The 12,862-nt window shown below is 42.0% G+C and overlaps 1 protein-coding gene across 2 annotated transcripts in view; it reads left to right on the top strand.

The window, feature by feature from the left end:
• WWOX (WW domain containing oxidoreductase) overlaps positions 1–12,862 on the top strand; it is a 538,960-nt gene that overhangs the window by 257,712 nt on the left and 268,386 nt on the right. The window contains exon 9 of one of the 2 annotated variants that reach the window (XM_077310536.1): positions 3,358–3,449. The exons of the other annotated variant lie outside the window; for it this stretch is intronic. Coding sequence (XP_077166651.1) covers positions 3,358–3,399 — 42 coding nt within the window. The 3' untranslated portion in view covers positions 3,400–3,449. Of the gene's footprint in view, positions 1–3,357; positions 3,450–12,862 lie in introns of those variants that run through there. 2 annotated transcript variants of the gene reach the window in all.

Genomic DNA, 12,862 nt, shown 5'->3' with positions numbered 1-12,862 from the left:
GGCTCCAGTTGGGTGTGTACACAGCTATGCTTCTCAATCATATTCTGCCCCACTTCTGGGGGTTCTCAAAACCTGAAGGATGCTCTGGGGGGTTCTCAATGTTAAAAAATAGCTGAGAAAGGCTGTTCTAGACCAACACATTTTAATTTAAGGTGTTGTTAGCCCTTTGTTGATCCCAGTCAGAAAAGCAGAATACAAATAATTTAACTGAAGATGTTAATCTCTCTATGCTATCCATGAGGCTCTCACAAGGTCACTTCTGCACTTACACAGAAGAAACAAGTTTGGTCTTTCATTTCTGGGGGTGGATGTTCATTTTCTTGCGAGACGCTGTCGGATAGCAAGAGGAGCTGATGATTCACACAGAGCTTCTGCGAAAGCTGAGACATGGGAAGTCATGTTCATACTGCTTCCCACCATCTCCTGGGACAGGTTTAGAGTATGGGTTGAATCATGAGGAAGTAAGTCATGATCTCAAATTGTCTCGAGGTGTTTACAAGATAGGTAACCACTAAAGAAAGTCAAATTTAGTGGTTGCATTTAAATGGGCATATTACTGATACTTCAAGATAGATGACCTTTTGAGACAATACAGAAAGTGTTAAAACAATTCAAAGTCTCTTGCTGATTCTTCACTCTGGATTTCAGTAATAGACCAAACCCAAAGTTGTGGCAAAGAGTACATTTATAGCCCAGCCAATTAAAATATGTGCATACATTGAATTAACCAGTGAAAACTTGATTAATCTCACCAGCTGAAGCTGCCATCTCTAGAAACCATACCCCAAACTCAACTTGGGAGCTTTTACCATCATGGCGTGTCAAAATCATGGTACAATTCAGTAGAAATTTCTTCTAGAGGTAGGGCTGCCCCACCACCACCTCTAGTAAAATGTTTTAAAATGGCTATTGGGATAATGGTGCTACATTACTTCCAGGGAAAACTAGGAAGTGACAACAGACCTCTTTAAGGATCAACCAAGACGGTATAATTTCATCACAGAGTAATCCAAGAGACTATTCCTAGAAAGGTTGCTGGTGTTCCCCGGAAGTGACATCATGCTGTCAGCAACAGACATCTTCTCATGTTCATACCCTCCCATCTCCCTCTGATTACCGGGCCATGCCCAGCAGCCTACCCAAAGCAGGACATTGTTATTTTGTCAGGGAAGGTCAAGTCTAGCAACAGTGCTTCTTTTTCCAAAAGCTTGCAAGAGATAGCTACCCAGTTTTCAGACCCAAGATTTCAGTTCCACTGGGACTATTAAAGGAGACATATAAACAGTTAATCTGACCACATTTACCTGCCCCATATTTTATGATACAAAGAACCCATGAGCAAAGGGGGAATGGGGAAGCAAAAAAGTTCCCAAGGAGTTCGATATATGTATCACAGACAGTGTTTGACTACAAATCATAAATTTAAATACTCCTCTCTCTCTTTTTTTGTGCTACAAAGTTAAATCGCCTCCATTGACCTCTTGTGAAGTTACACAATTAACTGGAGTATTTATCTACATCATTGCGTAGTGCCATTCTGTTCCGTCGCACTTAAAAAATAAATAAATAAAATTCCTAGCTGGCTGTTTATCTGACTGTGGAATTCTCTGCTGAAAAGACCCTGGCCCTTATGTTAGCACAATACTTTTATCCAGTAATCACAGCCTGCAGGAGACAAAATGACAATTCATCTGGAAAATGAGATTAACTCATTTAAGTTAGGCAGTGATCACAGAAAGAAACCCGTTGGTGTTATCTGCTTGAACGAAAGCATACAGGTTCGAGGGCCATTCCGGTTCAGGGGGTCTGTGTAGTCGGCCCAGCTTGTTCAAAGTAATTTGGGCCCTGTCGGAGTATGTCTTTGTGAGATATGGATATTACAATGGAATTCTATTAATCTCTGACAAATCCCCTCTCATCTGATAGGGACTGCATGCCCCTTTGCTTCTAGTGAAACACTGGCAAACCACCTTTGTACATGCTTATGTTAGTTCATGCACATGTATATGTATGTGGCACCTAAGCATTTTACTTTATGCCTCAGGTGAAAATCACTGACACGTTTTGGATTTTTTACCTTTGGAAATTTTGCTTCTACTTCTTGCTTTTTTTAATGTGCTATCCCGCCTAAAAAATAAAAAATCAGAAGCATAGGTAAAGCTAAAGGTATCCCCTATGCAAGCACTGAGTCATGTCTGACCCTTTGAGTGACGCCCTCCAGCGTTTTCATGGCAGACTCAATACAGGGTTGTTTGCCAGTGCCTTCCCCAGTCATTACCGTTTACCCCCCAGCAAGCTGGGTACTCATTTTACCGACCTCGGAAGGATGGAAGGCTGAGTCAACCTTGAGCCGGCTGCTAGGATCGAACTCCCAGACTCATGGGCAGAGCTTTCAGACTGCATGTCTGCTGCCTTACCACTCTGCGCCACAAGAGGCTCTTGCGCCACAAGAGGCATGCTTTTATATAAATGCTATTACTTTTTGTGTTTGACTTTAATGCTTTAATGCTGAGGAATTTATGCAAATAATATATTTCAGTACAACGTTCGGTAATTTATTACAGCTTTTAATTGGCTGCTTAATAGAGTTGTTTTAATTACTGTAGATGAGTAGCTCTGTTAGTGTATTCTAGTAATATCAGACCAGCGGCCACTTAAAGACCAACAGCATTAATTCTAGCATATGTTTTCATGAGTCATAGTTGACTTCTTCGACTGAAGAGGAAATCATATCCCACCTGTGGGATCCATGGCATCCATATCTATGCATTGATAGCATCTGAAGACAGGGATGCAATACCCCCAATGGAGGTCCCCACCATCTAGGCCCATTATGCACGGCTGCCGAAACGGCGATTTCGGGTCACATGGAAAACGCAGAGGGGTAAGAAGCGAAGCAAACCGCTTATGCATGGGATGGGAGCATAGGCGGCAAAACCCAGAGTAACCGATTATGCACGTGGCGACCCCAGCGCCGCTTCTGGTTGCGCCCCGGTCACCCGGAAGCTGCACTTTCTTCCACGTTTCGCTAACGCGGCTTTTTCGGCGGCATGCACCGAATCTGCGGCCGGTGATTTTAGTCACCACCATTCCACCCAGAATGTGCGCTATCCCCCCCCCCGTGCATAATTGGCCCAGTGGTTGTGGATCTTCTCTACTTTCCCCTCCCAATTTCTTTAGCCATAGGAGTCACACAGGAGAATAACCAAGTGGATCAGTGGGGTGCAGTTAAGAGGGGGAAGGGAAAATATTGTCCTTTCTACTTCTGCTCTCAGTGGAATTATACTAACAAATAAAGTAGAAGTACTTCATCCTCTTCACTGCATCCTCTTCTTGCATACCTATTATTCCACACAGGTCCCGCAACCCCAAGAATCTACTGGAGTTAGAAGGGACTAGTGGGACGAACCACAATTCTTGAACAAGCAGAAGGTTGGATTCCAGTGGGCAAATGCAGTATATAATTGCTGGTCACTGTTTTGACAAAGAATTATCATTGGCTGTATTTGGTTGTGACACAGATGTAACAGAACTGATTTTTGCTATATATATATCCCTGTCATGTAAGAAGATCATAGTCTGACGAAGAGTGCTTGCACTCGAAAGCTCACGCCTTGAATAAATCTTTGTTGGTCTTAAAGGTGCTACTGGATTCTGATTTTATTTCTGGGGAAATCTTGCGGTAGCTCTAGGAATCTCTGGAAACGCTTACAATTTTACCATAGAAATCACAGTGGTTAGAACTAGCCTATATCACTTCCATGCTTTCTCCAGAATTGACGTACAAAAGTCAACAACATTGTATTTCTTCCCATGCTTCTTACACATGTTGGAACAAACTCCTCCAAAGAAATTCATCTGATATTCCGATGCCAGAAAAAAAGACATTTTGGTTTCTGTTGGCCATTGGGATACGCTTGACAGGTTAAGCTGTTATTTTTCTGATTTTGATTTATACTGATGCTGTTTTCTGGTTTTTCTACTTGTTGTTGTTTTCTTTTCCCCCTGCTTCCTGGTTTTAATATTTTTTGTTCTTTTGTTCGCTTGTCTTGCACTTTGGCAAGAGGTAAATGTCCTTTAATGTACTCTGTTAATTAATCAGTTTGAAAGCATGGCCGTCAATCAGCTAAAATTCCTATCTAAAATGCAAGTCTGTATATTCTGATAATCATTTATTACTGAATTCTGCTGTTGCACGTTCACAAGCACAAAGACGTGATCCTGTAATACCAGCATATTTGAAAAGCCGGTTTTAAAAACGGGACTTGGCTAGATTACAGTTTCTATCCTGCACTGTATGCCAGCTGCGTTTAGCAAAGGAAAGAATTAATTGTCTGAGATACAGATGTGGAAAAATTGCCAGTAGCTTATGTTCCCTGAAATATTAGACAGCATAGCTTTTAATATGTGTTCAAAAATTCATAAGCCATCGCTCACAATGAAAAGTTGGACATGCCTGACTAAAAGTCTGTACCTTGGCAAAACTATGTCGGATGCCCCTCTCATTCCTGCTTATTTTGGGGGTAGTACACAGGTGGTTTTAAAGACAAGAGAGTATATTATCAAGTGCCAAATTTGGTCTGTGTTTCTTTTTTGGTATTCTGCTCACATTTAACATTAGAGGAGTTGTTGTTGTTGTTGTTGTTGTTGTCGTCGTCATAATTATTTAGATTTATTGGTTCCCCCCCCCCCCCGCTGACAGCAGGTTCAGGGTGGCTGACAGCAATAAAACATATACAAAATATCAATCTTCAGGTAGTAGGGAGATGCAGAGGAAGGTAAGGGGCCCATAAGATCTAATAATATGAGCAGCGCCAACCTGCCTTGGTCCAGCTGCCTTTGGAGATCACCTGTCAGAGCGATGCAGGCTGTCTCTACCCCATGACCGGGCTCATTCACAGAGTATTCCACTTTTGAAAGAAGGATGGATCCAGTCCATTGCTGGTGGCTGGGGATTTACATGTGCAAAGTGAAAGGTGGGAAGCGATGGATCCAAACAAGAAGTAAGTTTATTTCCACTCTTATGAGAGGTGTCCAGGTGTCTATTTGCACAAAATTAACTACATATCAGTAGCTTGTAGAAAATGATTAAAAAACGAGCCTGTTTTACTACTAAACTTTTAATTATGTTTATGTCAATATCATTATTAAAAATATTTGTATGATGGATTATATGGAAAGGTGACCAATTAATTTACAATGAAGGATTGTACTTTCTATGGTTGCTATAATTGTATTTCTCCCAGTTCAGACACAGAAATGATTAAAATGTGCGTGTTTTTGTTTATTGCACCTATATAGCATACTTTTCAAATAGGCAGGCCACTGGGTGTGATGCTCTCAGTATTGATTTTTAAGGCTGGTGCTTTATAAATGATCAGACCCAATAAGAAAATCACATTACAATCCTAAACTTCGGCCCTTCTAAGCCCACAGAAGTCAACATGCTTAGAAAGCCATAACTCTACTTAGAACTGCATGGCCAATATACTAGAATTGCTCGACTTATAATAAACAATATGGGGGTGGGGAACTGTCCTCCTCAGAGTGGGGATTGCTCAGTTCACCGTGGTTACCTTTGGAATTCTGACACAGTGTGTTGGGCGTGCCACCACAAAATGGATGCTGCAGGAGGTGGAGCCAGACACAAAAATCAGAGATACAGCTTACTTTCAGTCACCCAGTGAAGACTCTAGTGCTCTGGTGGCAGTTGTGGCCAAAGCAACCTTGTGGTGGTGGTTGTTTAAGTCTGTGCAGCCCATCAAACCTGTAGTGGCCAATCAGAAACCCTGCTGGGAAAAATCCTCACTTGTCCACTCATGGTGGGCACCGGGAAATGTGATGGCCACCACACTGGGTACCCCTGCAATGGAGGGGCACCCTATAACTGCTTGGAGCAACAAAATTCCCCGAGAATTGCTAACCTTGGAACTGTGGGGGCTGTCTTGGAGAAGCCACATAGCTCTCTTTTTATACTTCTCTAAAACCAGTGGGTTTACTGGTTGAACACTAGGGCTATACTGACACCACCATTTTCTTGGGTTCATTTCTTGTTTGCCAGGTGTAAACAGGGAGCTACTTTTCGATGTACTCTTTGTCCATTGGCTTGCTTGGCAGGGTGCTTCCCTGTTTTCTTTCTAACAGCGCAGTACACTGCAGATGGATTTCGGGACATGGCAGTTCTCACTGCACAACTGAGTTCTTCTCCTGCTTGCTGGATGGCTGCTTCACTGAGTGGGCAGTTATTTAAAGATGGCTGCTTTCACACGGGGATAATGGAACATCCGCATGGGAGTTTCCCTGGATTCTTTTCTAGCATCAGCTGCTCACGGCTGTCATTTGCCTCCCACACCACCAGAGGGCTTTCTCCAAATTTGTGAAGAGGGTTGATTGGCAATTAACAATCATTGTCATGATTTCCTGTTATTGTTGGCTGATTTTTTTTTTTTAATATGCAGTCAGGTCACTTCTAGCTTATGGCAACCCTATGAATTAATGCCCTTCCAAACTTCCTATTGTTAACAACCTTGCTCAGCTCTTGCAAACCAAAGACTGTTGACTTCCTTGATTGAATGCATCCATCACATGTTGGGTCTTCCACTTTTCCTGTTGCCTTCACCATTTCCCTACATCCCCCTCCCAAGTGAGCCTTGTCTTTTCAATTTAGTCATTTTCGTTTCTAGTGGGAATTCAAGCTTGATTTGGTAGTGCTGTATTAAATACATTTTATTACCAAGCTTGATTTGATCTAGAACCCACTTGCCTTTCTGGCAGACCATGGTATCTGTATAGGTCACTTAAATTCTCAGCTTTTCTTTTAAAAACAGCTCACATTTCTTCCCATTTTAGTGACGTTCCGTAGTCTAGTCGAGCCCTGAGTACACCCCAGTAAATAAAAGGCTGCCATTCGTTCTTATGTAGAAAACCTAAAGCAATGAAAACTCTTACTAGGGGAGCTTGATTTCTCCAGCAGCATATGGTCACATTGAAGCACACGTGACCCATTTCAAGAATGGCATTTTGCTTTAATGATGGTGATGAAGGAATAAACATTTTTCCTCCAAAGGGAGATCACAGAGATAATTCCGCCCCAGCAAGGATACCATCTTGGTGGTTCTCTTGTTTGTTCATTTTAAGCACGTTTTCATTCCAGCACTTGACTTCAAGCTATTCTCAATTCAATTTGAACAGAGAGGTTTCTGTGTGGGGATAATTTACATATAAAAGCTTTACTGTACATTTTATAAAATGACTGTGTACAGAAAACAACCATTTCAATTTAACCGTATTGTTCTTTCCCCCAACTGAGTTCCTTCCTTTCCTCACTCCTACCCTTTTTACTAGCAGTCCCCCCCCTTCTTCATCCTTATTCTGAATTGTTAGTGACTGAGAATTGATATGCCTTTTCCAAACTATACTAACATACGTCTTCTAGACCCACTGTGATTTGTCTGTAATATGGGAAGATTAAAACCGTGTTTCTATTATCAAAGTAATTTAGGGATGACAGGTATCCCAGGTGTGTTGAAACCTCTGTGTCTCTAGCCTCCTTCCCATTTTTTTTTGAGCCACAATTGTTGGTAATTTTCCCTCTCAATGGCTTATTCCACATTTGCACTCTGAATCTTCAAATGACTCTCTCAATGGGAAGTGTAAATCCTTAATAGACCCTTCACTGTATTTTTGTGCGTGATCCCTTAGCTTGAGGATGAAAAGTGACTTTCAGATATTCTCCCTTGATGAATTCTGTTTGTCTGTCTTTGTCTGAAGAATCTGCGGGGGATTCTCATATCGAAGCCCAGGAAATGGTATAGGGAAGAACAAGCTGGACGGTGAAGTGATCATACCCATGAAAGTCATACTACAGTCCATTTTAAAACATATTTGATCATCACTATCTAAAGTGGTCAACGTTGACTTGAGAAATTCCTGGACATTTGAAAGTGGTGCTTGTGGAGGAGGGAATTTGGGGAGGGATTTCACCTAGAATCCAACCATAGAAAATGCAACTGTCTCCAGATCTCTGTGATTTGGAGATCAGTTCTAATTCTGGCAGAATTTCAGTCCCATTTGGGAGCTGTCAATCACATTGTCATTGTCTAACTGAAAAGTACAAATCCAGCCATCAGCCAGAGAATCCATATGATAAGACGGTGGAAAAGGGAACTTCCAGAGCTGAAAAGGGAAGGAATAGTGCTAGAGTAATGCAGGAGTATAAAATAATGTTGAAGAACATTTGTGTGCACCAGTGGATTTGATGCATGGTTATTCTTTCAGACAACTTCCCATGTATCCATCCGTCCTACAGATCCACTGCTCACAAAAATAAATTACACCAGAACAGCTGTTAAAAGGTAAAGATAAAGGTATCTCCTATGCAAGTACCGAGTCATGTCTGACCCTAGGGGTGACGCCCTCTAGTGTTTTCATGGCAGACTCAATACAGGGTGGTTTGCCAGTGCCTTCCCCAGTCATTACCATTTACCCCCCAGCAAGGAAGCTGGGTACTCATTTTACCGACCTCGGAAGGATGGAAGGCTGAGTCAACCCTGAGCCGGCTGCTGGTATCAAACTCCCAGCCTCATGGGCAGAGCTTTCAGACTGCATGACTGCTGCCTTACCACTCTGCGCCACAAGAGGCTCTTAGAACAACTGTTACCTGTTAAAATTAGAACTTTGCCCCGCCTCTCATCCAGGAAACAAATTATATTTGCAAATCAATCCTGTAAAATATATTTTAAAAAAATATAGAAGAAAAGAAAATAGTCCCAACCATTCAGAGTATAAAACTTGAACCATTGCTTGAAACACAAACTTTAAGTTAAGCATAAAGCATTAATTAGCACTACTATAGAAATAATATTTTAAGATGTTATAAAATTGCAAATTTGTATTTGATATATGCAATTTTGACTGTAAAATATGATACGAATAAGTATGTAAATGCAGTGGATGCTTTTCAGGAATAGTAGGTACGGAATAATATTTAAAATTTAAACGATAAATATAAAATAATTTTAATTATTAATTGAAATAAGTTAATGTTTCTCACAGTATTTCCTCGCTGTTTTGAAGGTTTAGAAAGTAATAACCAAAAGTTCAGCAAATAGTTTTCTTGATTCCAAAAGAAATGTCAGGGGAACATTTTCTTATCACAGTACTGTGATGCTTGGGGCATTCAGCTGTTGCGAGAGAATGGAAACACAGATGTCAGTCACCGTTATAGCACCCCATTTAGGGTGTGTCTCCTTTATTCCTGAGACTTATACAGGGAGATGTGTGTGTGTGTGTGGGGGGTAGTCACTGTAACCACCCTGTCCTTGAACGTCAGCCCTGGAGACCATGTATTTCCACCTCTGCCTGTCAGGTCCTGGTTCTGGTCAGCTTCCTCTGGACCAGAAGGCTCCTCTCTGGGGGAATCCATTTTTGACTGTTCTAGCCAACTTCTATTCTCCCTCGCCTTCCTCTGATTCCTTCTCCTGGTGGTGGTTCTACCTCCTGTTCTTCTCCCTTCTTCCTCACTCTCACTCTCTGTCATTCACAACCCCATGGCTTCCTCCTAGTTTCTTTTTATCCTTCCTACTAATCCAGCTCCTCCCCCTCCTTCCAAGGTTACTTTTAACCCCCCCCCCCCTCGGCTCAGCATCTTAACCACTTTGAGCCATCCCAGCTCCTCGCCACGCCCCTGGCCAGACTCAGGACAACTCATTCCTAGATGCTGCCCCTTGACCCGGCTTCCCTGGGCACCCCAGTTCTAAGTCCCTGACTCTGTTATTGGCCTTCAGCTTCATTGCACCACATCAGCCGTACTTGCAGTGGAGTCTTCACCAGGGATTCGGACCGCCATTGCTGGCTTCTTCACAGTTCTGATAGTATGGCTAGGGGCATTGTGGCTAATGATGGGGGGGAGGGAGTAGACTGGCTATCCATTGACAGGATCTGCTGATTTGTGCAGCATAGAAAATAACTTTGGAAAAACAGCATCCCGTAACTTGCCGTTCATGCTTAGCAACTGCGGTAATTGCAGTGGGTTTCCTTGCAGCTGTTAAATTAGTTAAATTTTACAGGGACCATTAAAGTCAAAGAGGTGAAGGGAACGAGCCTGCAACCAATGACTGTATTGTCCAGCTTGCAAGACAGAACACACACAACTGACGAAGGGCCAAGTGGAACGCAGCTTTCTTGACGTTGGGTCTTGATTGTGGACAGATGGAAGATAAGCAAAGCTCACTGATTTTCGAAAACACACACACACACAGCATTGGCTCATCCTAAAAATGCCCTTTCCTGAAACTGCTGTGTGACTGCAGGGAAAGTAAGTTAGGCTTGGGAGGCCAGAGTTTAGAGTTTCTGTAACCCAAGAGTCTCTCCATCTCTATCTACCGAAATCAATAGGAATTAAAACTTGAATTCCATCGTTCATTCTCTCTCTCTCTCTCTCTCTCTCTCTCTCTCTCTCTCTCTCTCTCTCTCTCTCTCTCTCTCTCTCTCTCTCTCTCTCTGTCTAACACACAGCACACTTTGATATAATCTCACATGTTTTAGGAATGCCACAACAGCACGCCTGTTTTGCAAGCTCAGTTAACTTTATTCATTTATTTACAGCCAGGCAATGTTAGAGTCTCTTTGAAATATGGAGAATTATTTTGCAGAGAGGGGACAAATAACTTCTTTCGAGTTCTCCACCTTACGTGCCACCCTCAAGCACTCTTACAAACCGCTTCATCTCAGATGATAACTCTGTGCCCCAAGACTCATCCCACTTTCCAGGCGCTAATTCTATTGTCTTCTTCCGCTGATGCAGCATCTCTCTCGATCTCCCTTTTAAGAGGTACTACAGTCGAGTAACAGAGGGCCTCATTAAGGGCATCTTTTATCCTACTTCATATTTTATTCTGATTTTTTTAAGATGCTTTCAACAGAGGAAAGTAAGAGGGGAAGAATATAACATCATTTTTTTTTATTTCTCCTCTGCACCTAGCCTTGCCTCTCAGTGTCAAAAACCTTCAACATTTACTGTCATAGAAAACATGACAATGGGTTAGGTGCCACCAGCAGCACTATGGATTCACAGGTCATAGAAAGTATCAAGTCCTAAACCTGCCTTAGGAGACAGCCTCTAGGTAAATAAAAAAGTGGGAGGGGGGAACGTACAGACTGAAGCACCTTGTTTAAATGTGGTCACATTTACTGTTTTTTTTTTTTCAATGTCATCTTCTTCTTGTTTTAAGACATCCTTAGGCTTGAAGCAGACCATAACACAACTAAAAAAGACAGAATTTCTCAGCTAAAAAATGATCCACTTGAAGAAGAAGAAGAAGAAGAAGAAGAAGAAGAAGAAGAAGAAGAAGAAGAAGAAGAAGAAGAGTTGGTTCTTATATGCTGCTTTTCCCTACCCGACGGTGGCTCAAAGCGGCTTACAGTCGCCTTCCCATTCCTCTCCCCACAACAGACACCCTGTGTGGCGGGTGAGGCTGAGAGAGCCCTGATATCACTGCTCAGTCAGAACAGTTTTATCAGTGCCGTGGCGAGCCCAAGGTCACCCAGCTGGTTGCATGTGGGGGAGTGCAGAATCGAACTTGGCATGCCAGATTAGAAGTCCGCACTCCTAACCACTACACCAAACTGGCTCTCTTGAAAAAACAACATCAGATTGCATAAATATATCACTAGAAACAGTGACAACAACAACAACAATGAAGAGTGGTGTCGTTGCTTCAGAATGCATCTAAGTTTACAAGTCTACGTTCGATTCCCCGTGCTATAACAATTGCACCATGGATCTACCCACTGTGAACTCTCAACCCAACAGCTGGATCATATGAACTGTCTCGAACTTGGAGTTAAAAGCAAGGCTATGTGTCAGAATCCAAATGATTGCTTGACCAGAGAACTTGGCTGTGTCTCTTGGAAAAATCATTGCTAGATGCAGCTTCACTCAGCCAGGGGATATAAGTTTCACACTCCTGGGAGTGAGAATACATGCACCACACAAACAATGAGAGAGTTCATTGGCCAGACCCCATTAATGGAGATAATCTGGAATTTGGAGATAACCAAATGAGAGTTATAACCTTCTGTGTTTTCTCAACAACACAATGAAGTAGATAACTGGAATTCCCATCTACAGATGTGTTTATTTTATATATGCATCTGGCCTTTCAAGCAGTAGCCCACCAGCTAAACAAAGAAACTTATCTGAGAAGTATTTAGGATTTTACATGGCAAATAGACAAATATATAAACCACAGCAAACAATGGCGAACCACCACTGCAGCATAAAATATTTAAGGATGCACATTGGTTAATCACATCCAGTCACAGCTTTCTACAGCATAACTCAGAGATTTTTAGGCCATATGTCCTTTATCACATGTTTAATGTAGAAAACGGTGGTGAAATTTGCCCTCCTAAAACATCTCTAGCCTTCGATTCCTGTTTAGTCGACTCAGCACTTTGTTTAATGCTGATTTAATAAAATATTACCGTTTCCTAACATATTCAGGAGCAATTCTTACATAATGAATCTTTTTTTTTAAAGGGATGTGTAAGCTGCAGGAGGACTGTCTGCTAGTTGATAGTTATTATCAAGGTTAATATTTTACTGTCACTGTTAATTAGAGAGATTGGCTGGTACCTGGCACAGAGAACTAGGTCTTTCCCATTCTTGAGCACAGCAGAGATTAGAGCACTGTATACTATCCACAAGTTTGTTCCACTCCTGGGCCAGAATCAAATACCTTAGATGGATGTGTTGGGAGAGGGACTCACATAAGATAGTGTCTGTCATTGAGCTAATTACAGTCTAATGAAGAATAGCACTTTTTTTGCAGATAACCAGTTTGCAGCTGTAGTGCAACCA

Source organism: Paroedura picta, chromosome 14 (assembly GCF_049243985.1).
Source record: "Paroedura picta isolate Pp20150507F chromosome 14, Ppicta_v3.0, whole genome shotgun sequence".
NCBI lineage: Eukaryota > Metazoa > Chordata > Lepidosauria > Squamata > Gekkonidae > Paroedura > Paroedura picta.
The sequence above is the reverse complement of the archived record's forward strand: the minus strand, read 5'-3'. Positions and strand labels throughout refer to the sequence as shown.